The 26,072-nt window shown below is 38.9% G+C and overlaps 1 protein-coding gene and 1 long non-coding RNA gene across 2 annotated transcripts; one reads left to right on the top strand and one right to left on the bottom strand.

Annotated features, from left to right (window-relative positions):
* Positions 1-9,209: 9,209 nt before the first annotated feature.
* Positions 9,210-20,851, bottom strand: Aadac (arylacetamide deacetylase). Its single transcript, XM_021660982.2, has 5 exons — positions 20,670-20,851; positions 16,329-16,551; positions 13,912-13,981; positions 12,075-12,246; positions 9,210-9,864 (listed from the first exon to the last, which is right to left on the bottom strand). The coding sequence occupies exons 1-5, from the start codon at positions 20,802-20,804 to the stop codon at positions 9,268-9,270; spliced, it is 1,197 nt and encodes a 398-aa protein (XP_021516657.1). The 5' UTR covers positions 20,805-20,851; the 3' UTR covers positions 9,210-9,267.
* Positions 20,852-22,528: 1,677 nt separating this feature from the next.
* LOC132652222 (uncharacterized) lies at positions 22,529-24,690 on the top strand. Its single transcript, XR_009589701.1, has 3 exons — positions 22,529-22,703; positions 24,382-24,418; positions 24,560-24,690. It is a non-coding gene; the product is annotated as an uncharacterized LOC132652222 (long non-coding RNA).
* The last annotated feature ends 1,382 nt before the right edge of the window (positions 24,691-26,072 follow it).

The raw sequence follows: 26,072 nt of genomic DNA, 5'->3' as shown, positions 1-26,072 counted from the left end.
AATGGGAAATGTTGATTCAAGGGCTTCCCATGTGGTTGAACATGATTTAGAATTGTATTTGCATTTCTCTGAGTCTTTGTCTCTGTTTCCATCTATGTCTCTCTCTATTTCTCTCTTTGTCTCCTCCATCTCATCTCTCTGTATCTCTCTGTCTCTGTGTGTGTGTTTCTCGTTCTTCATGTGTATGTTGTAATGAGGTTATGTACACGTTTATGTTCAACCCACCAGTCAACACTGGGCATCTCCCTCTTCTTTAGTTGAAGGTGCTAGTGATGTCCTTACGCATGGTAGGAACTTCATCACCTGACCCATCCCCACAGCCTGAGAACTCACATTTTCATTCTTTTCTCAGTGCTGAGTTCTTGAAGCAAAGAAACCAAACCCTCGTCACAGAAACTTATGCTACAGAACTATTAAGGCAAATCTGTGCAATGACAAAGGAGCTTGATGCTGAAAATGTGAGAAACACTTTTTAGAAAACAAGTAATTTCCAAGATAACAGTGTACATGTTTCTAGACAGGGTCTGTTGCACAGTACCTCAATAAGAACACGGGGACATGTACTTTGTTTGTATTTGCTTCTTACCATTTATTTCTGACCGATCTATTTTGTAATTAGAATATTAATAGTATAAAGGAAGTTAATATGTACTTAGTATGAGTAACAGTATTTCTCACACTTTATGACAGACCCTGTCATAAAGTTGTTGTGACATGGTTAAACAAGATCTGGATATCCTGAGCACTCCATGTAATATTTTAATAAAGTGCTATACCAGTGGAATCATCAGAGATAACCAACAAAATGATACTGAGAAAGAGAAGGTGGTCTTTGTAATGAAACAAAGATGCTTCGGTATGTGAGTAAAACACTGTAAGACATTTGAAATGAATGTGTTTTAAGAGCCTGTCTTAGTTAGGGTTACTCTCGCCATGATGGCCAAAGAAAAGTTGGAAAGGAAATAATTTATTTGGCTTACATTTCCATATCATCATTCGTCATCAAAGAAAGTCAAACAGGAATTCAAACAGTGGCCATGGAACTGTTAGTGCAGCTTCCTGGCCTGCTCTCCGTGATTTTCTGAGCCTGCTTCCCTTTTTTTAAAAAAAAAAATCAATTTACATATTTATGTAGTTTGCATTCCAGTAGTAGTCCCCTCCCTCCTCTCCTCCTAATACCATGTCCCTCCCAAGTGCCCTTCCCTATTCCACAGAATAGGGGAACTCCATAACCCATGCACCCCAGCTCTTATAATCACAAGAGACTGAGATTGTCTTCTTTCCCGGTGGGCTGGTAAGGCTGTCGGGGGAAGTGATCAAAAGCAGGCAAAGAAGGTCAAGTCAGAGACAGCCGCTGCTTTGTTTCTAGTTTTAGCGTACCCACAAGGAACCCTGAGCTTTCCATGGGCTACATATATGAAGAAAACCTAGGTGCAGTCCACGCATGGTCCTTGATTGCTGCTTCAGTCTTCACAGGCTATTCTGGGCTCTGTTTAGTTAGCTCTGATTTACTTGTGGGGCTCTTGGCCTCTTATCCTTATCCCACACTTTCCCATTAGATCCCTTATGCTTTCTCCAATGTCTGGCTGTAAGGCTCAGCAACTTTTTGAACCATTGCTGTGTGGAGTCTCTCAGAGGACAACTGATAGGCTCTTGTGTGGAAGCATAGCAAGATATTGTTAATAGTGTTAGACATTGTTAGCTCGCTTTCTTCCACGCAGTGGGTCTTTTGTTTGGCCAGGCATCGGTTGGAATTTTTCTTGATCTCTGCTCTATCTATCTTTCCATCTTTGTCTCTGCAGGTCTTGTAAGAAGGGGAAGTTTTGGATGAAAGTGTTTGTGGGTTGGTTTGTCTTCTCCTTCTTCCATGAGGAGTCTTGTCTAGTTAGAGGGTATCTTCTTCAGTTTTCATGGTCCCTGCTATTAGGAGTCAGTCTCAGCTAGAGTCCATCTCACATCCTTACAGATGCCCGTTCTGATTCTGAGTTAGGTCTCCAGATTGTCACAGAGATGCTCCCACCCATCATTTCTCTTCTCTGTAGGCCTTCTGTCCATCACCTTGATCTACCCAGGTCTGAGCTCAATTTTTTCTCTCTGCACTCCCTCTCCCACCTTGTTCTCACTCTTCAACTCCTACTTCTGTCTATTCTATTCCCCTTCTGAGTCAGATTTAAGCATCCTCCCTTGGATCCTCCTTATTAATTATCTTCTTGGTACATGTGCTTTGTAGTATGCCGATCCTATACTACATGACTAAAATCTGCTTATAAGTGAGTATATACCATGTGTGTCTTTCTGGGTTGGTGTTACCTCATTCAGGAGGATTTTTCTAGTTCCACCCACTTGCCTGCAAATTTCATGATTTCCTTGCTTTTAATACCTGGGTAATATTCCATAGTCTGAAGTTACCAGTTTCTTTACTCTTCTGTTAAGGGACATGTAGGTCAGTTCAGGTTATTGTTCTCATAAAGAAAGTGGCTATGAACATGGTTGATCAAATATCTTGTGTGGTGGAGCATCTTTTTTGGTGTATGCCCAGGAAAGGTATAGTCAGGTCTTGAGGTAGAGCTATTCAAATTTTTCTGAGAAAATGCCACATTGATTTCCAGAGGGGTTGTACAAGTTTGCACTCTCACCAGCAGAGAAAGAGTGTTCCCCTTTATCCAAAACTTGCCAGCATCTACTGTCATTTGAGTTTTATTTTTTGTAATTAAATTTTTATTTTTATATTAATTACAGTTTATTTACTTTGTATCCAGCTATAGCACCCTCCCTCATTTCCTCTCTGCCCCTCTCTAAATCCACTGATAGGGGAGGTACTCCTCCCCTTCCATCTGAACCTAGCTTATCAGGTTTCATCAGGACTGCCTCAGTGTCCTCCTCTGTGGCCTAGCAAGGCTACTTTTCCCTCAGGGGGAAGGGGAGGTCAAAGAACCAGAGACTGAGTTCATGTCAGAGACAGTTCCTGTTCCCCTTACTAGGGTACCCACTTGGATACTGAGAGGACATGGGCTACATCCAAGCAGGGATTCTAGGCTATATCCATACATGGTCCTTGGTTGGGGCATCAGTCTCAGAAAAGACCCCTGTTCCCAGATATATTTGGTCCTTGTGGAGCTCCTGTCTTTTCCAGGTCTTACTAACTCCCCCTTCTTTCATATGATTCCCTGCACTCTGCCCAAGGTTTGGTTATAAGTCTTAGTAACTGCTTTGATACACTGCTAGGTTAAGTCTTTTAGAGGTCCTCTGTGGTAGGCTCCTGTCCTGTTACTTGTTTCCTCCTACTTCCAATGTCTATCTCATTTGTCTTTCTAAGTGAGAATTGATTATCTTACCCTGGGTCCTCCTTCTTGTTCTTTAGGTGTGTAGATTTTAGTTTGTTTATCCTGTAATTAGACATAACCCCCTACACATATGTAGCAGATGTGTAGCATGGTTTTCCTATGGGTCCCTTAACATGTGGGAGCTGTCTCTGACTCTGTTGCCTGCCTTTGGATCCTGCTCTCATAGCTGGGCTGCCCTGTCTGGCCTAGGTAGAAGAGAAAGCACTTTGCCCTGCTGTGACTTGATGTGCCAGGGTATGTAGGTTCCCTGCTATGAGGAGAAGGGAAAGGAGAAGTGTGGGGAGGAGAACGTGAGGGTGAGACTGGGAAGAAAGGAGAAATGCATCTGTGACCAGATTGTGAGGTAATTAAATAAGTTAATTAATAAAGAAAAGAAAAGAAAAATATGATAAAACAGGATCAGATGAATGGGGAGGAGGTTCCCCCCATCAGTGGACTTGGAAAGGGGCACGGTGGAGATGAGGGAGGGAGGGAGGGAGGGACTGGGAGGGAATGAGGGATCGGGACACGGCTGGGATACAGAGTTAATAAAATGTAACTGATAAAAAAAAATAAAAAAAAAAGAAACTGAAAAAAAAAAAGAAAAGAAAAATAGAGATTAAAGAACTCAGAGAACCACAAGGCCATATTTTAAAAATATTTATATATTCCACCAAACTGAAAACAACTATTTTGTACACACATGTGTGAACGTATGTACACACAGGCACACACAGTCACATGCACCCTTGTATTACAGGAATAGGTTTCCATGAGACGTTTTCAAAGCATCCTAAGTTATATTTATCCCTCCTAATACTTCCTCCCTACTTCAACCTGTATTGTCCTACCGCATCTTAACTCTTTCTTTTGATAATTTCTTTTAAGTCTTTATGCCACTCTCTGCTAGCCTCTTCCTTGAAAGCTTCTCTCTCTAGCCCCTTAGTAAGATCATGACATCTATGGATATCCCGAAGCAAAGCCACATATCTGAAGATTCAAAGTTAATATCCAGAAATGAGAGAAAGCATTCAGTGTCTTTCTGGGATTGTGCTTCTCCACCCATAATGATGTTTCTCCAGCTTTATCCACTTGCCTGTGAATTTATATCATTTTTAAAATAGTTGAGTAATATTCTGTTGTGTTAATGTACCACATTTTGCATTATTCAATATTCCATTGATGGAAATCTAGGCTATTTTTGTTTCCTGACTATTGTGAATAGAAGAGCAATAAGTATGAATGTAGAGGCATCTCTTTAGTAGGGTATGAATTACTCTGGGCATATACCCAAGAATCATGTATCTAGGTCATGTGTTAGATCAAATTTCAGCTTTAGGAGAGGAAAATCATATTAATTTCTACAATGGCTTCAAGATGTCTCATCCTCAGTAGCAGTGAATAAGTGTTACCTTTTCTTCACATCCACTCCAGCGTTTGTTCTTATAAGCTAAAGTAAATCATTTTCCTCAAGTTACTTTCATCATCATGTATTATCACATCAATAAAAACCCTAATCATGATGATAGTGAATGGCTGAGTCAATTTGTCCAGTGACATCATGCCTTATGTTCCCAAACATAAAGAGATGGATATCCCAGTACAAAAGACATTTATACTACCAAATAGACAATGTCTCCATCACATATCACAATCAAGTTATCAAAACTGAAATAGTGAAACAATACCAAAATATCATAAAAGAAAAAGCTAAATGAGGTTACTCACAAATTCAGAAAAATAAACAATGAATATTCTACATAACATGTGGTTTTACACATATGTGTTATTGTGGGGGTGAATATGTATATAGGACTTGAAAATAGAAAGGGAAAATAATAAGAAAGAGGTATCCAGAAGGACGACTGGATGGGGTAATAGGATACATGTACCTGAAAGAGGGAAAGGACTGCTGATGAGGAAAGGAAAGCAGTGGGGGAGATGGGGAAAGGAAATAGGAATTTAGGAGGAGAATCAACACAAGCAAAGTATTTACTTAACTATCATGATGAAACTATTAATTTAAACAGAAATTAAAGCTAAAAATAAATTCAGACCATTATGTTCTATAGTTGGCAAAGACCCATCCTCTGCAGCAGAAGTAGCTGTCTCATAGCCCACAAAACAATAATCAATGTTATTGGTCAAAGAAACAAAAACCAAAACAAAAACAAATGTCCCTCAATGGAGGAATGGATACAGAAATTGTGGTACATTTACACAATGGAATTGTATTCAGAAATTAAAAACAAGGAAATCATGAAATTTCCAGGGAAATGAATGGGAACTAGAAAAGATCATACTGAGTGAGGTATCCCAGAAGCAGAAAGACACACATGGGATATACTCACTTATAAGTGGATATTAGACATATGATATAGGAAAATCATACTAAAATCTGTACAGTGAAGAAGCTAATCAAGAAAAAGGACCCTGGGTAAGATGACCAACCTTCATTCAGAAAGACAAATGGTATTGACATCTGAAGAAGGAAAAAACAGGGAACAAGACAGAAGCCTATCACAGAGGGCCTCTGAAAGACTCTACCCAGAAAGGTATCAAAACAGATACTGAGATTCAGCCAAACTTTGGGCAGAGTGAAGAGAATCTTATGAAAAAAGGGGGAGATAGAAAGACCTGGAGGGGTCAGGAGCTCTACAAGGAGAACAACAGAACCAAAATGTCTCAGCAAAGGGTTCTTTTCTGAGACTTATACTCCAAACAAGGACCATGCATGGAGATAACCTAGAACCTCTGCTTAGAGGTAGCCCATGGCATCTCAGTCTCCAAGTGGGTTCCCTAGTAATGGAAACAGGGACTGTCTCTGACATGATCTCAGTGGCTAGTTCTTTGATCACCTCCCCCTGAGGAGGAAGCAGCCTTATCATGCCACAGAGGAAGACAATGCCTACAGTCCTGTTGAGATCTGCTAGGTTAGGGTCAGAGGGAAGGGGAGGAGACCACCCCCATCAGTGGACTGAGGGAGGGGTATGGAAGGAGATAAGGGAAGGAGGGTGTGTTTGGGAGGGGATGAGGGAGGGGGCTACAGCTGGGATACAAAGTGAACAAACTGAAATTAATAATATATATTATTAATTAATAATATATATATTATTAATAAACTGAAATTATATATATAAACAAAAAAACAGAAAACACATTATTTTTTTCCTGTTTATGTTGCCCTGGAATTAAAATTTTGTAAAAATAAAACCTTTGGAAACTATAAAATACATAGAAATTAAGCATGTTCCTGAATATTCACCCAGCTGAGGCCTTTTGGCCTTTCTTAATTCCTTCCTTCCTTCCTTCCTTCCTTCCTTCCTTCCTTCCTTCCTTCCTTCCTCCCTCTTTCTCCTCTTCCTCATTCTTTTGTTGTTCTTTAAATTTTTTCTAACATTATCTACCCCATCATTCCTTCTCTTTCACTCTCTGGGCCCCTTCAAACATATCTTGCTCTCAAATATCTTTTTTTTTTAATAGCAATTGGAGTTGATAAGTGCTGTCTGTGTGCATATTGGTAGAGAATGGGTACAAAATCATCTACCAGCTCTATATCCATCTCCAAAGTAATGTGACTCTTCTAGCACAAGAGACCATCAATTGTGGCTCCTCAAGGGTGGGATCCTTGGATCTAGGCTGAAAATTATGAGGGTATTGATCTTGTGCTGGTCTTGAGAAGGTAACCAAACATGATATGCTTTTATGTGTGCCACAACCATGGCATATCCAGAAGGCAGCATTTTACAAAATTCCTCTCATCTTCCAGCTCTTATATCCTTCCCTTCATCCTGTTCCCTGAGCCTTGTGAGAATGGCACAAATGACCTGTCAATATTTAAATGAGCACTCACATAAAAGTGTTACTAGGTGGGAGAAATTTCACAATAAATAGGAGTTTACGTCTATATAAATACAAATAAGAAATAAATAGACAACATAAAAAGTCTTCACATTACTATTCCATTAAGTGATAATATTTTGTATCTGGAATAAATAGAAGACATTTGTACAGCAATTTTAGAAGAAAATTGAAAGTTGAAAGATTGAAATTGTCTTTCACATAGATCTTGCATAATATGTGAATAAATATGAGGCTACTTGAAGGTAGACATGATTTTAAAAATTAAATATTTATTCTAAATAAAAGAACATGGTGATATAAATATAGATATAAATCCTTGTGGAAATTTTGCGAATAACTTAAGGGAAAAACATGAATGTAAACTGAAATTCATGGCTGCAGAGATGGCTTAGTGTTTAAGAGCACTGTCTGTTCTTACAGAGGTCCTGAGTTCAATTCCAGGAAACCACATGGTGGCTCACTCCATCTGTACTGGAGTCTGATGCCCCCTTCTGGCATGCACGTGTATATGCACATAGAGCACTCAGATAAAATAAATAAATTTTCATAGCCGAGATACTAAGTGAATAAATTGTAATAAATGATAAAACATAAATCAATAAAAGATTGAAGTTCATACCAAGATGATAGTTTTTAACTACATAAGAATTAGTTTAAGTCTTTGACATGAACTGATTGGCCTGCTCTTTGATCACCTCCCCCCTAACGGATGCAGCCTTAATAGGCCACAGAGGAAGACAATGCAGCCACTCTTGATGAGACCTGATAGACTAGGATAAGAAGGAAGGGGAGGAAGACCTCCCCTATCAGTGGAATGGGGGAGGATCATGGGTGGAGATGAAGGAGAGAGGGAGGGATTGGGAGGGGAGGAAGAAGGGAGCTACAGGTGGGATACAAAGTGAATAACAAAAAGTAATTAACAAAAAGAAAAAATAAAGTAAAAAAAATGAATTAGTTTAAATATAAATGGCCCAAACATTTTTATTCAAAGACAATATTTTCCTTTGGCCAGGCATGATGAAACATACCTGTGATAAGAATATTTGGGAATCAGGATCCAAGATGGTGGAGCTGAGAGGACACTGTATCTGATGAGCAGAACAGCAGAAACTGCACAGTAACCAACAGACTGAACCCTGGGCCCTAAAACACCCATTGTGATTTCCAGGACAGGAAACCCCCCAGTGTGAGAAGCAGTCTGGTCCATTCTCAGGTCACCCAGCTAAAACCCGGAAGAGGTCCTGGATCCTGGCAGGCACACAGTCACCAGCCCAGAAACACATGCTGGTGTGCTCTGACCACCATCCCAGACAGAACTGTGGGTCCAACAACAACAGAGATTGAGATTTCCAGGAAGCAATCAAGACTGACATCAGGTTACCCAGACAATCCCTGGAAAAGGTTCCAGCCTCCTGCAGGCGATCAGCCACCAGCCCAGAGACCCACTTGTAATCCCAGTCACCTTGATACCTAAATCTCACAAAGATCCAACAAAGAAAAATAATTTCAGGCCAAATCCCCTTAGAACACTGATGCAAAAATACTCAACAAAATACTCAAAAACTAAATCCAAGAACACATCAAAGAGTATGACCTCTTTCTGACATGCACTCTGTTGTATGCCTTTTGATCACTTCCCCCTGGTAGGGATGCCTTGACAAACCACCGTGGAAGAGGAAGTGCTCAGTCCTGATGCAACTTGGAGTGTTGGGGTGGGTTGGGGGTCCTTTCCTGAGGGGTAGGAGAAGGGGAAGTGGGGAAAAGAGAGGGAGTGAGGGACCATCAGTAGAGAAACATGGAGACTATGATTGAGATGTAAAGTGAACAACTAAATAAATAAAGATTAAATATATATTTTACAGCTTTTGTATGGTATTTTCTTTCCTTCATGCTCCAAACCCAGGGTTATTATTTTTATACTGTTGCCAAATTCTGCCAGTCTCTGTTCAGGTATTTTATTCTTATAAATTTTATTTTTATAAACAAAAGTTGTAAACAGGGCATAAAAGCTCAAAACCACGATTTTTATTAGTTTATTTATTTTATTTCTATATATCTTCAATAAATCATGTAGGTTTTGCTATAGATTTTTCATAAGCCAACTCAAGTACTGATTTTGCATCCTGTATGTAATTTTAAAATCATGAAAGGTAAATGCTCCATGGAATCCATCCTCAATGTGGTGATGAGTTACATGAACTCCAACATTCTGAAGCCTGGTGACATACATGAGTCCATCATCTCGTAGGACATCATACTGGCAAGTGATGATATAGGTCAGAGGTAAATGAAGCAATATGTTGTCATCGGCCAAGAGAGGGCATGCCTTCACATCTACAAACCCTGGGTATTGTTGAGCCAGCTCAGAACTACCAGGAGTGGGACTCTTATAAAAGTAACCTTTCTTGTATCTCTCAGGGAGCAAGGAACTCCAGTTCACAAATCGGAACAAATGGCTGTGTTCCATAGGTACATGTTGATTGACAAGCATGGCTTTCTCTAGGGCTTGATCTGTAGTAAAGTATTCACTCCAAAGCCTGACCATGAGTGATCTGGATAAAAACGGAAAATGTGAATTTTCTTGAAATGATGGTAAATTCAAATCAAGGGCCTGAAGGGCAGGATATACTAAGACTTGGACCTTGAGTTTTATCTTGACATCTGGATCCTGTATGAGCTAAAAAGGAAATAAAATTATATTTTAATAACTATTTTAGTTAATTGGTATAATTCCATCTATAAATAATAAGTAGAAATAAAATAAATTCAGATTACCTGGTACAACAAATATATCTTATTGAATTTTCCAATTGTCTATATGTTCATCATCTACTCCTTAATAAAATTATTGCCATTATGTGGAAATATTCTGCAGAATGCTCAAGACTGAATTTCAAAAATACTAGTGGAAATAATATGCCATATTTCTAAGAAAAGGATTTTATGTAACTCATGTGCTAACAAACATGTTAATTCCCATCAAATACCAAGGAGTATGATGAGAAGCAGAGATTTAACGGTTCATTAACTGTTTTGCTTTGACTTAAAAACTTATCTTTTCAAAAAATAGAGTGTGGGGTGTTGTATTCATGTCCCAATCAAGAGAATAAATGAGGGGAGGTTCTTTAGTTTAACCTCACAGCTGAGAAGGTAGCAATACTTATTTCAGTTCCTTTAAGTAGTAAATGTGTTATAGAAGACAAGACACTGAATGCTTGGGTTAATTGTATGGAAATTCTTTGTCTTAAAAATGTTTAAGGTCCCTAGGTTGTTTCCTGTTTTCTTCTTCTTCTGATGTCTATCCTCTTTGTCTTTCCGGATGGGGATTGGACATTTTAGTTAGGGTCCTCTCTCTTGCTTAGTACCTAGGAACCTACCACAGAGGGCCTCTGAAAGCCTCTGCCCTACAGACTATCAATGCAGATGCTGAGCCTGATGGGCAACTGTTGGGCAGAGTGATGGGAATTTTATGTAAGAACTGGGAAATAGTAAGAGATGGAGAGGACAGGGTCTCCACAAGGAGAGCAACAGAACCAGAAAATTTGAACACAGGGAACTTCCCAGAGACTCATACTCCAACCAAGGACTATTCATAGAGATAACCCAGAACCCCTGCACAGATGTAGCCCAAGGCAGTTCAGAGTCCAATTGGGTTACATAGTAATGTGAAGAGGGACTGCCTCTGACCTAATCTGATTGGCCTGCTCTTTGATCACCTCCCCCTGGGGGGGAGCAGCCTTACCAGGCCATAGTAGAGGACAATGCAGCCACTTTTGATGTGAACTGATAGACTAAGATCAGAAAGGAGAGGAGAACCTCCCCTATCAGTGGACTTGGGGAGTGGCATGCAAGCAGAGGGAGGAGGGAGAGTGGGATTGGGAGAGGAGGAGGGAGGGGCTTATGGGGGGATGCAGAATGAATAAAGTGTAATTGATGAAAAATTAAAAAAAAGAAAAAAATGTTTAAGGTCTAAGAATATTTTCCAACTTTTTAGTCTATGATGGTCTACAGCATATTATATGATAGCTCATATAGTTATTCAATTTATGAAGCAAAATATATAAAATTACAGAAACTGAAACATATAAAAGAAGGACTTGCTGCAACATTGAAAATAAATGTATGCTTAAAGATAATAGGAAAAATAGGCAAGTTCACAGTTGGTTACTGCTGTAGTTTCAAAAAATTCTTGATTCTTGATGCATACCTCAAGTTGTTTCAAATTGCCTTTCAGAGCAATGAGGCCGAAGGGGTATAAAATTCAAATGCTGAAGCATATTGTACATTCTTTTATAGGATATTAGAGCAAACCACAGAATTTATAGCTCATCTTCTCAGGAAGTGAATTTGCCTTAAATGCAGCAGTATGAGAAAAATGAAATTTATTCACAGTAGCTAAATATCCTGAAATTTTACAAACAATTCAGATCTTAAAATTATCAATCTTCATCACTCAAAGGATATCTATAAGAGTACAAATTACATTTATAATTCTGTGCTAACATTTTTCCTTTGAATAATTTCATTTTTCTGATACCAAAATATATTACACCCTCTAATTATCAATACTACAGTTATAGTGGTTGGTGTTGTTGTTCAAGTTTACCAGACATCTCCTGATATAGCAGTAGAGGATAAAACCTCGCTGACTGAAATATTCATGCGTTACCTTACTCTGCCACAGTATAAGTAAAAAGAAGAAAATGGTGACCTTGCTCAAGTATAGAAGCACGGTGTCGACAAACATTTCAACATCATTCCAGATGTTTCTCGGATGTTTTACAGTGGTCATAATATGTCACATTCTTCCTAACCTTTAGAGTACCTGAGACAAGTATATTTACATACAGGGTGTTTTAAAATATCAAACAAACCCGAACAACCTACTTGCTGTGTGACAGCTGCGGCTAAGTTCCCACCAGCACTGTCTCCAGACACGCCGACTCTTGTAGGTTCTACACCATATTTTTTAAGAATGTCTTCCTGTAAGAACCATCGTAAGGCACTGTACACATCTTCAAACTGGCTTGGAAAATGATGTTTGGGGGCTAACGCATAGCTAGGTAAAGAATAAGATTCAAGTGAATGAAGTTTAATTAAAGATATATGTGGTATATCACTAAAATAAAGGGCCAAGTTTTGTTTAATAAACAAAATATTATTGCTAACTATATGGGTGCAATCAATCATAAAATCTTTTCTGATTTAATTATTATACTAGTAAAACCTTGGGTAAAGCAATTGAATTAGACTTGAGTCAAAAATAAAGTAATAAAAATATATAACAGGTAATACATTTCCTTAATAACTTTTTCCAGTATGTTCTTTTTTACAATTATTATACTTTGCCAGAAATGAATCAATGGCAAACAAATAGTATTAGTTTTATGTTTGAGCTTCATCAATATCAAAACAATCTATGTGACCACTATGCTTTATTCATTGCTTCATTTTTCTCTTCCTTTGTACCAAATTGATTTCTTCTCAGTTATTACCCTAATATGTTATTTGAGAACATATCTTTGCCTATTTCCTTGTGTAGATGTTTCCATTGCTTCCAGTGATGATTAGGCCATGGCATATGATTACTTGACCTCTTAAGTACAGTTTATCATGTAATTCTCTGAAAGACCATATTGTGCAGAAAATATATGATTCTCAGTTCACTTATGGATACACTGTGCTTAATTAATAATCTATCTATATGCTATATTAGAGATCTGAAAGCCTCAAGGCAAAATTTTTATAATAATTTTATTTTTTATATTAATCACAGGTTATTTACTTTGTATCCCAGCCATAGCCCCTTCCCTCATTCCTTCTCAATCCCACCATCCCTCCCTCATCTCCTCCCTGCCCCTTTCCAATCCCACTGATAGGGGAGGTCCTCCTCCCCTTCCATCTGACCCTAGCTTATCAGATCTCTTCAGGACTGGCTGCAATGTCCTCTTCTGTGCTCTAGCAAGGCTGCTCTTCCCTCGGGGGCGGGGGGGTGTCTGAAGAACCAATCATTGAGTTCATGTCAGAAACAGTCCCTGTTCACCTTACTAGAGAACTCACTTGGATACTGAGCTACCATGGGCTATATCCAAGCAGGGGTTCTAGGTTATATCCACACATAGTCCTTGGTTGGAGAAACAGTCTCATAAAAGACCCTTGTGCCCTGATTTATTTGGTCCTTGTGGAGCTCCTGTCATCTCCAGGTCTTACTAACTCCCCTTCTTTCATATGATTCTCCACACTCGGCCAAAGGTTTGGTTATGAGTCTTAATATCTGCTTTGATACATTGCTATGTAGAGTCTTTCAGAGGTCCTCTGCGGTAGGCTCCTGTCCTGTTACTTGTTCGAGGCAAAATTTTAAGCCTCATTTGCTTGTGATTCTCTGACTTAAAGCACTCATGCTGCTAAAGAACCTAGCCTAGAATTCCCATGCAGATCATTGGTGCATATGATGTACCACTGTTCTGATGAGTTCTGATGAGTTTGTTTCTATTTTGATTCCTGGTTGATGTAAGTGTTTTGTTTTGCTTTTTTTGTTTGTTTATTTGTTTGTTTTATTAACTCTGATTCTATTCTGGCCAAGTTAAGTTCACTTTCTGATTGCTCGCTCTCTTAATTTCCTTTGAAATACTCCAATAATAACCAGAAGAAAATGACAAGATTGTTGGCTTCTTGATACAGAAAGCACAAGGCAAAGCACTGAAGAAGCAAACCATGGTCTTACTCAGTTGACACGACAACAGCATCGAGTCTATCCGCTGTCCTTCTCGACAGACTGTCATACATCGAAAGAGCTGAAATCGAGGAAACTTAGTAAGAGACTGTCAGGCAAACAGACGGAAAAGTTACACCAGCAAAAACACATGCACGTGCACGCTGTCCCTTGGAGAGAGACAGTCTACTGTAGACAGTCTACACAATTATATGAAGTGCTTCTGGGGTGCACAGCACTTCATCATCAGTGTAGCAAATGAACCCTGCTCTGAGCTGTTTCAGACAGACGCTGCCAGGTGCTTGCTTTTACCATTTCACTGGGCCTCGTCAAAAGCACCATCATTCCACTCAACATTCCTACCTTTTCCTGTCCTTGGAAGTGCGGATGACTGTACCTGACTTTAAGGAAGGTACTATATAGTAGAGTCAGGTGTGTGGGAGGGTTGTCAGTTTTTTTTACAAGGCACACAGATACATAGTAATAGTTTCTCCAGGAGAGTGTTTTATAGAGAGAAGTGTCTGGAAATCGTGTTAGACTTCAATAAGACTGCTAGAGTGAGAGAGAAAAACCTAACCTATTCAACAGCCATCCATAATTAGGGAGAGAAAAACATGTGACTTGGGTGTTTTTTCCCTCTCAGCAATGTAATGGGTTAGGAATGGATTCTATACATGTACCTGAGTTTAGGCACATGTTCCAAACACAGGTAAAGTCTTTTAAAAATAAACAAGAGTATGCCAGTAAAAAGTGTTTAGAGAAATCCCAACACGATAACGGGTACATGTCAGAATAGAAGGACACTACAAGGCCATCCAGATGCTCAAAAGACATCATCTTAAGCTATTTTCAATACTGGGCATTAAGCATTCATAAAAATTCAAACACACGCTAAGTCAGAACTTCATACTTCTGTTATAAACATGCCTCTCTTCTATACAGAGTTATAGATAACCTTCCTTTCTGTGCCAAGCCTAATTATCTCTATGGTCTCAAGGTCAAATGAATTTAACCTTTTCTTCAAGTCTCAGAGCCCGCATTCCAGAACAGCTCACAGGTCAGCATCTTAAAATTAACTATTGAAACTCTAATAGACTCTTCATGTTGTTATGAAGTACATACATTATAAGATATGAGAAATATTGATTATATTATTTCTGTTTATATACTTACATTCAATGAAGTAAAATACTACACAATTATATGAAGTAAAATATATAATTTACATGTAGGTAGTGAAATTTCTAATATCAAATAAAAATAGTGTGTTCAGCTCTGTGCTTTTTACATCTAACAACTTTGTCTCATTTCATATTATTTCACTCATTGTTTGGCTCATCCTCTTTTGTTTTCACTACAGTATTCTACCCACTATACAATAATAATTATGTAAACTCCTATATTCAAGAAGCCATTTCTCTTCTTTTGTTTAGATTTTGTTTATTTTTTATTAATATTAGTTACAGTTTAGACAATGCAGCCACTCCTGATGTGATCTGATAGACTAAGATCAGAAGGAAGGAGAGGAGGACCTCCCCTACCAGTGGACTTGGGGAGGGGCATGTGTGAAGAAGGGGGAAGGAAGGTGGGAATGGGAGGGGAGGAGGGAGGGACTTATGGGGGGCTACAAAGTGAATAAAGCATAATTAATAAAATTAATAATACTACTACTAATAAACTAAAAATTTTAAATTAAAAAATATTGGTTACAGTTTATTAACTTTGTATACCATCTATATCCTGCTCCCTCATTCCCTCCCAATCCCACCCTCCCTCACTCATCTCCTCCCTGACCCTTTCTAAGTCCACTGATAGGGGAGGAGGTCCTCCCCTTTCATCTGACCCTGGTTTATCAGGTATCTTCAGGACTGGCTGCAATATCCTCTTCTGTGGTCTAGCAGGGCTGCTCCTCCCTCAGGGGAGGGGGAGGTCAAAGAGCCCACCATTGAGTTCATGTCAGAAATAGTCCCTGTTCCCCTTACTAGGGTACCCACTTGGATACTGAGATACCACGGGCTATATCTGAGCAGAAGGTCTAGGTTATATCCACACATGGTCCTTGGTTGGAGAAGCAGTCTCATAAAAGACCCCTGTGCCCTGATATACTTGGTCCTTGTGGAGCTCCTGAATTCCCCCTTCTTTCTTATGATTCACCGCACTCTGCCAAAGGGTTGTTTATAAGTCTTAGTATCTGACTTGATACACTGCTAGATAGAGTCTTTCAGAGGCCCTCTGTGGTAGGCCATTTCTCTTCTTACATGAGATTGTATACAGCATGTAGTAGTAATTAATTCACCTTTCAGAAAAGAACATGTTTCAAGCAATTGAAGTATTATTATCTAACTTATATATGACTTTAATGTCTCTTTGTGCTGAGTCAGTATCACATTTTATGGAACAAACAAGAATGCTAAATCATTTGGACATACCAGCACTCCCCAAACACCAGCCTCCACCGTGAATATAAAACAAGCCCCTCCTCAGTGGTGCTGACTCCCTTTTGGGTATGTATATTCGAACAGGAACACTGTTGAAAGTTGTCTCCATCACAGTAACATTCTCGTCAGAAGTGGGTGGAACTTCGTGAAGTTTCATAAATAACTTCACTGTGTCCATGAAATGACTGATTCCCAAAAGTTCAGCAAAAGAAGCCTGAGTGGAGAGGAAAAAGAAAAGAAAAGTTACGTGTGTGTGTGTGTGTGTAGCTGTAATATGATGTGTACTTAGGACTGATGGTTTAGGATTGGATAACTTCTCAGGGTCTTTTCCCTGGAGAAGACTGGCTCTCCCTTTCTCATCAGCCATCAATTCCCTGTAACTCTTTAACTATGGATACAATTTCAAAATTGTGAAAATTCTATCATCCACATTGGAATGTCAACTGTTAGATATAGCTATCAATTATATAGCAACTAACAGTTGTTAGTGTGCTTGTCTTGCTTAGGTAAACAATTTTTGAGATTTCTTGGGTTCTGTTTCCCTGACACACACACACACACACACACACACACACACCACAATAGTATGATATATATAATGCTATGTTATCTTGGACACGTTGGTCATCTCTTAAAATATTTCTTCCCCCTTGTGTATGATACTCCTCCCTGGGCCTCAGGAATAGAGGTTGCATTGTAGATGTATCAGTTGGTGTTGAGAACTTATAGTCAGTTATTTTCTGTAATTTTTCTAATTGTGGCTTTTTAATGGCCTCTGCGCACATATCTGTGGTGTAAGGATATGGTATTTAGAATGCAACAAGAAAACATGCTGGTTTAGAAAAGTGGTAAGTTCTCTTCTAGAGACATATGACCTTCCCAACCATGGTTCCTTGACTGGATTTATGATACCAGGCAAAATTTTCTTCCTCTTACATAGGCCTTAGATCCAATCAGATTAACCTTGGTTACCCTGGAGATGTGACTGTTGCTGTTGCACCCTGGGAAACATCCTGCAATGCTGGCCACTCTCTTGCTTCCAAGGTGTCCTTGCTGGGTAGGACTATTTATTGTTGTCTCCCTCAGTAGCTTGTACAGCCTTTTAGATCCTGTGAGATCTGGTCCTCAAAGAGGAAAGTTGCAGGTCAGTTCCAGATTGATTCCTCCAGTTCTTGTACTTGAAGTGTGTATTGTCTTTGGCAACAAGAACTTGCTTTCAATTTCTTGAAAGCAACCAGTGGCAATGGCAGTAGCATGCCACTTGATTTTGGTTAGATATACAGTGGCTCTTGAAGGAACATTTTTACTGCCAAGTAAAACTTCTTATATATCGTATGTTTTTGAGTAAACATGAAACAGTGTTTCCTTATTTTTTTTCAAACTTTCATAGAGTTCTTTATCGCTGATCTTTCCTTCTCCCTCTGTATTGTCCTCCATCTCAGTTACCAGTCAATCCCTAGGCCTTGCTCTCCTCATTACCTCTGTGTCATACTACCCCCTCTCTCTCTTCTTCACTCATGTTTTCTTTTAACTTCCTTAGTTTCTACAGGGACTCCAGTTTATATACTTATATTTAAAGGAAACTACAACCCATACATAAAAGAGAATTGTGGCATTTGTCTTCCTGGATCTGGGCTACATCACTCAGCATATTTTCTTTTTGCTTTTTATTTATTCTTCCCTAACACATTACATCTCAATCACAGCCTCTAGTTCCATGACTTCAGTTTCCCTTATAGATTATTCCATAGTAGGTCTATGACATTTTCATTATTTATTCATCAGCTGAAACACATTTTGGTTGTTTTCATTTCCTAGACATTGAGCATGAAGTAATCATGGACATAACTGAGCAGATATTTGTAGAGTAGGATGTTGACTCCTTTGAGCATATGCCAAAAAGTAATACAGCTAGGTTTCATGGCATATCTACTTTTAGCTTTCTAAGAATTCATCAAACAAATTTTCATAATGGTTGCAACCAGTTTGCAATCCCAGCAATTGTGAATGAGAGTTCCCCTTCCCCCACATATTTTGAGCATGTGTTGTCAGCTTCTTTGTTGAATTTTGCTATTCTGACTGGGGAGAAATGCAATCTAAAGGGTTTTTTTTTGTTTGTTTGTTTGTTTTGTTTTTAATTTGCACTTCCCTAATGGCTAAGGATGATGCTTATATTTTCTGAGATATTTCCTATCCAGCTTTAATTCTTCCTTTGAGATCTCTGTTCAGGTTTACTTTTTAAATTTTTAATTCATTTTATCATTTCTTTTTTAAAAATACTTGGTTTTGAATTCTTTTATATTCTACATATTAACCTTCTATTAAACATACAGTTGACAAAGATTCTCTTTCTTTAAGGGATTCCTCTGCGTTCAACTGCTAGGTCTTTTTGTTTGTTTGTTTGTTTGTTTGCTTTTTGTTTTTTCACTTTCATTTTTTTTTTTTTTTAGTTGAGAAGCTTTTAAATTTTTTGAGGTCCCTTAATTCCTCAGTAAAAGGTGTCCTGTTCAGAAGTTCTTTTCCCACACCTATGTTGTGCAGAATACTTCCTACATTTTCTTCTAGCATTTCAATTTTCACATTGACTTCACTTTTGATCCATGCAAGTTGATCTTTGTGCAGTATAATAAATAAAGTTTTAAGCATTTTCTTCTACATGTACACATGTAATTGTCCCAGTAGAATTTGTCGAAAATTGTGTTTTCTCCAGTATGTATTATGGCATTTTGTCAAATATCAAGTAGCTTTTCTAAAGTGAATTTACATTTGGGTCTTTTCTTCCATTATTCTATATTTCTGTCTATGTCATTACCATGTAAGGGACTTTATTATTTTTATAATTTTGTCATGAAAATAGTGCATAAATCCTTTTTATATTTTTTCATAAAGAATTTAAGGTGTTAGAATGCTTTACTTTTAATAATAATATGCCATTTTCATTAAAAATTTTAACATAACATATTTTAATTATATTCCCCTCCTCCAACTCAAATTTTTTCTCATCTCCCTACCCTCTTGAAATATTGTAGCCTATCAAAACACATTGTTACCTGTCCTCATGCTGAAAGAATTAAAACAATCAAATTAAAACTCAAAAATATCACATATTATAGAAAAAGAAAAGAAAATTATAGAAAAGGTTTAGAAATAATGAATGCCAAATGATGCCATTTCTTTGCTATCATAAAGCGATGGCATGTGTGTCTATAACAAAGATAAACAATAAATAATTTAAACACTTTTTGTATACAATTCAGTAATAATTCATTATAAATAAGTTTTGAAACTGAGCAATTCAGTTAACCCATATCTAATACCATATATATATATATATTTCAATAATGTAACTAAAATAGGAAAATGAAAATACAGCATATATCACATTTTTTCAGAGTTACATAGAATGCAAGAAGATATATTTGGAACTTCTAAAGAGACACGCATCTGTGGTGGTTTGAATAGACTATAGACTCATAAGGAGTAGCACTGTTAGGAATTGTAGCCTTGCTGGCATAGGTAAGGCCTTGTTGGAGTAAGTGTGTCACTGTGGCTGGTCTTTGAGGAGTCAAATGCCCAAACAAATTTTCAGTTTCACTCTCTCTTCCCGTTGTCTGCAGATCCAGAGGTAGAATTCTCAGCAATTTCTCCAGAACCATAGCTGCCTGTGTGTAGCCTTGCTTCCTGCCTGATGATAATGGACTAAACCTCTGAACTGTAAGCCATCCCAAATGAAATGCTTTCCTTTGTAAGAGTCATGGTGTCTCTTCACAGCAATAGAAACTCTAAATCAGTGTGCCAAGTATTTGAAATTCAGACTAAGTGTCCTTGACTTATATATATTTTGCTATAGGATGGTAATTTAGCACACAGAGAGCTTAAGGACACGTGAGAGATTTCATATATATGAAATAATACTCCCTTGAAAATAATGACAGAACAAGCAGTGCCAATTGGAAATCAATATGGTCTCGTCTCCTGTTGTTTTTTTATCCTTTTTTTTTAATCAATCAGTTTCACAAACTGTTCCAGCAAGTATTTGTTTAAATGTATGAACCAAGATTAATGCATAGACTTCTATAGTTAAACAATACTATTCCATTCTTTTTTCTGAAGTTAATACTTCTAAAACACTTTACCTGGCAGTACTGTAAAACACACACCCTCTTTCTATCCTTGATCCCTCTTCTTTTTTCCTCTCCCCCTCTCCTGTGGCTCTTTGTACTAGGATCAGATCTAGAGACTGAGCATGCTGTAAAAATTCCCTCTCAACCATTATTTTCTCTCTTTTTTTAATTATTCAGTACTCACAAAGTTGTTAAATTCAGAACTTACCAAATCTGTTGCTATTTTTACTTGTGTCACTTCCCATACCACTCTCCAGGGCTCTTCAATATTGTCTGGAAGAGGTACGTGAACATAATACGCTGCCAGCACAATGGAGATGAGAAGCAAAATGGTTCTCCCCATGCTTCTTTCTGGTCTTTCTACCTTGACACAACAGCAAGTCAAATTGCTTTCAAATCTTTGGAAGTTGAATTTTAACCTGCCATAAAGTATTACCTAACTTAGTACACATTCCATTGCTAAATCTGTTAGTCCATAGACCAAAACCACTGACCTTTTCACAAACCACACAAAGGACTTTCAGGGAGTCTTATGAAAGAAAGGGGAGATAAAAAGACCTGGAGGGGATGGGAACTCCACAAGGAGAGCAACCAGTCCTGATGAGGCCTGATAGGGTAGGGTCAGATAGAAGGGGAGGACTTCCCCTACCAGTGGACTGGGAAAGGGGCATGGGAGGAGAAGAGAAAGGGAGGGTAGGATTGGGAGGGGACCAGGGAGAGGGATAAAAAGTTAATAAATTGTAATAAATAAAACAGAAAAAAAAAAAAGAATTTCAAATCAGAACTACTTTCTCCAAGTTTCTTCCTGTCAAGGAGCCATATTCTGCTGCTATATTTGTAATGAAAGTGTATCAAAACAAAAATGCTGTTAGTTAGTTTATCTTATCTGTATGTAAAGGGCATTGCAACATGCAGGAATCTCAGCGAATGCATCAAATATAAACTAAGAGAAGACTAACAGTGCCTTTAAGGCAATGTGAGTGTTTGGGAAGAAGTCTATTTCTCTTCATGCCCTCTGTGCCTCACTTCGCTTCTTGCTGAGAAACTTCAGTGGCTTTTAATGACTGTTGAAGAGCACTGCTTAGGAAATGCTTTCCTTTCATTTATTTATTTTTGTTTATATCAAGCTCCCTTTCAGATCAAAGCTCAGCTGATTCCAATTTATACAGTTCACCTGTAAAACCTGTTTCTCTTTATTTACTCTTTGGCTGAGCTGATAATTGGATAAGTCTCACCCTTTAGTCTAAAGTTCTAAAGTCAAATAGTGTCTTTCATTCCATGTTAGGTTCCTAATTGTCAGCAGTAAAAGTCACTTATCTGTTCTAAGATAAGTGTTTTGCATTTGTAGATTATATCACTTGAGTGTTCAGTGACTAAATTGTTTCATTGGGCTTCAAGTATATCACCTGCCAAATTTTTTTTTTTTTTCAATGCAGTTTATTCAGGAACCTTGAACAAACCTCGGACCCCGGGGAAAGCCAGCCCACAGCTTAAATAGCCTCTGGGTAGCCAACCCAGGCGTGCCACAGGGGCAATGCAGATAGGTCCACATACATGGAAGCAAGCCAGATCCTCGGCCTTAGCCAAATGTGGAGTTGTTCGTGACAGAGAGCACTCACCATCAGGAAGGTGGAAGGCGGAAACCAGCTCCATCTTTAAGGCATAGCATTCCGCAGCTCTCTACAGTTCCCCCTTTTTGTTTTAGACGCATCAGGCAAGAGTAGAGGTCTGATCTCTGATATTAGAAATAAATTGGGACTTTGTACAGATGTTCATTTAGGTGTCATCCACCCAAAGAGCATCAGACCCGTCTGATACCTTTTTCTCAGAGGCGGGACCTGGGGCATCAACCCGCATGCAATCAGACATGCTCTTCTCTGGGTCCAAACCGGCTGACCCTGAGTGCAGTGCTTAGCCTCGCATCCTGAGCGTATCATTTTAGCTTTTTATGGTATCCAACCATGCTTGGGGAGAATGTCCTGCTTCAATGGCTGTAAAGGCCTGAATGATCATGGCTGCCTCACACTGTTGTGAGACTCTAATCTTGCATATATACCACAGGCAAACCAAGGAGACCAACACCAGAAGGCCTGCTAACACTCCCATGCCCGCCCATTCCTTCAGATGATTCATGGCTGCAGCAATCCATGTTGATAATCCTGTGGCTAGTCCTGCGTCCACTCTGGTAGAACAATGGCCACTCTCAGCGAAGGACAAATATGACCGGACTACTTTTTAAAGGGTTAATATAATTACATATTTCTAAAGCTAATACTTTATATTGGATCCTATATTTCTTGGGGACTTTACCTTATAGCACTATGAAAACAGATGAAATTGGAAACTTGTCTTGTTTTACCTATTTATTGTACGTGACTCTCTATGGGTTGAGTGTTTTCCTCACGTGTTCTTACACAGTGTTGGATGATGGATGATGGTCATGTGGAAAGGATCAGTGAAGGTAAAGAGTTAACAAAAAAAAGAGGCCAGAAGAAAGAGCTCAGGGAAGAGTTCGAAAGGAAGAAAGGGAAGTGAAAACTGTTGTAACTATATTATAATCATAAAATTTAAAAAAATTAAAATGAATTCTGAATCTGGAATGTCCTCTAATTATTTGAATGAATGGGTCACTAGAATTGATTTGGAGGACAAATTTTCTCTATTTTTCATGTCACTTGTGTTTTTTTTTTCATGGATATCTGCCCATTCAGGTTCTGATCATTGGTTCAGATTTATTTTCCTTTTATTCTTTTAATTCAAGTTGTTTCTTGCATGGACTAGATCTAGCTCCCCTATATATATGTACACAATGTACAACTTGGCCATTGTGTGGGTCTCTTAACAAGGGGATCAAGTGGGGTGGGAGGGCTATCTCTGACAAGGATTTTCTTTTTTCTCTTTTATAATTTATTCACTTTACATCCTGATTGCATCCCCTCCCTTGTCTCTTCCTGCCTGGGCTCCCTATGTGCCTCCACTACACTACAAAAAGAGAGAGAGGCCTCCTCCCCTACCATGTGACCCTAGGCTATCATGTCTCATCAGGATCCTCTTATGTGGCCTGGAATGGCTCTATAACCAGGGGGAAGTGATCAAAGAGCAGGTAGCCCAGTTCATGACAGGGGCAGCCCCTGCTCCCCTTACTAGAAAAACCACAGGAAGACCAGCTGCCCATGGACTATATCTCAGCAGGAGGTCTAGAGCTTCTACAAACATGGTCCTTGGTTGGTGCCTCAGTCTCTGCACCCCCCCTCTGCCCCGCCCAGGCCCATATTTGTAAGGACTTTCTTGCATGCTTTTTGGATCACTTCGCCCTAGTTGGGCTGTTTGGCCAGGCCACTGTGGTAGAGGATATGCTCAGTCCTGATAAGATTTGATTGTGTTGGGAGGGGCATGTGGGCTGGTCTCCTTTCTTCTGAGGAAGAGAGAAGGAGGAATAGGGGTAAGAAGGAAGGAGGGTGAAACTGGGAGGAGAGGAGGGAGAGGGCTAAGATTGGTATGTATAATGAGTAAATAGGTAAATTTTTAAAAAATCAAGCTTCTCTTTCAGTAAACATGTTTGTACTGTTCAGGAAAGACTAGGTTACAGCCAAATTGTAGTAACATTTTTGTCTGTTGAACTTGTGTTCTGAGCCCCAGGAGCTATGTCTAGTCTGCCCTTATGGGCTGAACCTATTGCTGAAAACACTAGAATTTTGGCTGTAGGACATAAAGAACTCAATATCAAATTGGTAGGTAAATTTTCTTGTCACTTGCTAGCTTATTATGTTGAGGCTTCTAGGGGAGAAACAATATCAGTGGTTTTACCCAGCACTAGACTGGGTCTGCCACAGCACCAATCTCCCAAAAAAGATGTGCTTCCTGGTATAATAGTGGCTTAAGTATTATGGATTACTAACCTATTTCTGGTTGGATTTCAGGCCTTCTCCATAGGATTGGATTTCATACACTGCACTGGTAAGCATAGTCAAAAGGCTGTGGTTTGGAAGGCCATAGGCCTTAGTGTAGAATGTATTATTTTTCTGAATGGTCATGCTGTCAAATTGACTCTACATCAGTGGTTCTCAACCTTCCTAATGTTGTGACTCTTTAACACAGTTCTTCCTGTTGTGGTGATTCTCAACTATACAATTATGCCTCTGACATGAACTGATTGGCCTGCTCTTTGATCACCTCCACCTGAGGGGGGGAGCAGCCTTACCAGGCCACAGAGGATGAAAATGCAGCCACTCCTGATGAGATCTGATAGACTAGGATCAGAAGGAAGGAGAGGAGGACCTCCCCTGTCAGTGGACTTGAGGAAGGGCATGTATGAAGAAGGGGGAGAGAGGGTGGAATTGGGAGGGGAAGAGAAAGGGGTTTATGGGGGATACAAAGTGAATAAAGTGTAATTAATAAAAGTTAAAAAATTATTTTCATTGTTACTTCATAACTATAATTTTGCTGCTATTATGATTCATAATATAAATATCTGTGTTTTCCAATGGTCTTAGGTGACCGCTGAAAACCGGTCATTTGATCCCCAAAGTGTCTCTACCCATAGGTAGAGACATATTTTTTGCATATTACATATTTATTTCTTCCAGTAGAGAGCTGTTATTGGAGAAAACCATAACTGGCCAGAGAATTAGGAATAAAAGATTTGGTTCTAAGCCTTAAAGATGACATGAGAATTACTAAAACCACACAAAAACTTTGAAAACTCATGAATGAAAAGCCAGAAAGATCGGCCTGCTCTTTGATCACCTCCCCCTGAGGAGGGAGCAGCCTTACCAAGCCACAGAAGAAGACAATGCAGCCACTCCTGATGGGACTTGATAGACTAGGATCAGAGGGTAGGGGAGGAGAACCTTCCCTATCAGTGGATTTGGAGAGGAACACTGGTGGGGAAGAGGGACGGTGGAATTGGGAGGGGAGGAAGAAGGGATGTACAGAGGAATACAAAGTGAATAAATTGTAATTAATAAAAATAAAAATAAGTAAATAATAAAAAAGTAAAAAAAAAAAAAAAGCAGGCTGAGCAAGCCATGAGGAACAAGTCAGTAAGCAGCACTCTTCCATGACCTTGTATCAGCTCCTGCATCCATGTTCCTGCCCTGTTTGAGTTCCTTCTCTGACTTCCTTCAGTGATAGACTACAATGTGAAAGCATAAACCAAATAAACTCTTCCCTCAAAAAAAAAAAAAGAAAAAGAAAGAAAGAAAAGAAAAAAGGAAGAAAAGTCAGAAAGAATTTAACTTAGGTGGGATAAGAAAGGGTGCTGTGAAATGCTGGGCATGACAAGGCTTTCTTAAGCATGATCTCACAGCAGTTGTGGTACATCAACAAAACTTACAAAAGATCAAGCCAGGCAAAATCTAAGCATAAGTGACATAGATTATTTCCTGCTCCTCCCTTACTGAGGAGCTATTAGCAGTAGATAGCTATTGGAATATGGAGAGTCATTTTTCATTGAAGATGTAGCTTCCAATACGTTCCCATGCTCCACAGGGTGAATCCATACCCATCCACTTACTGGCAGCTCCAACTGGACTTAGTAGAATCTCTGTCTCTCTCTCTCTGTCTGTCTCTGTCTCTCTCATACATACAACAAACAAACAAAAATAAATAA

Source organism: Meriones unguiculatus, chromosome 2 (genome assembly GCF_030254825.1).
Source record: "Meriones unguiculatus strain TT.TT164.6M chromosome 2, Bangor_MerUng_6.1, whole genome shotgun sequence".
In the NCBI taxonomy this organism is placed as follows: domain Eukaryota; kingdom Metazoa; phylum Chordata; class Mammalia; order Rodentia; family Muridae; genus Meriones; species Meriones unguiculatus.
Note: the sequence above shows the minus strand (reverse complement) of the source record. Positions and strands in the feature narration are given on the sequence as shown.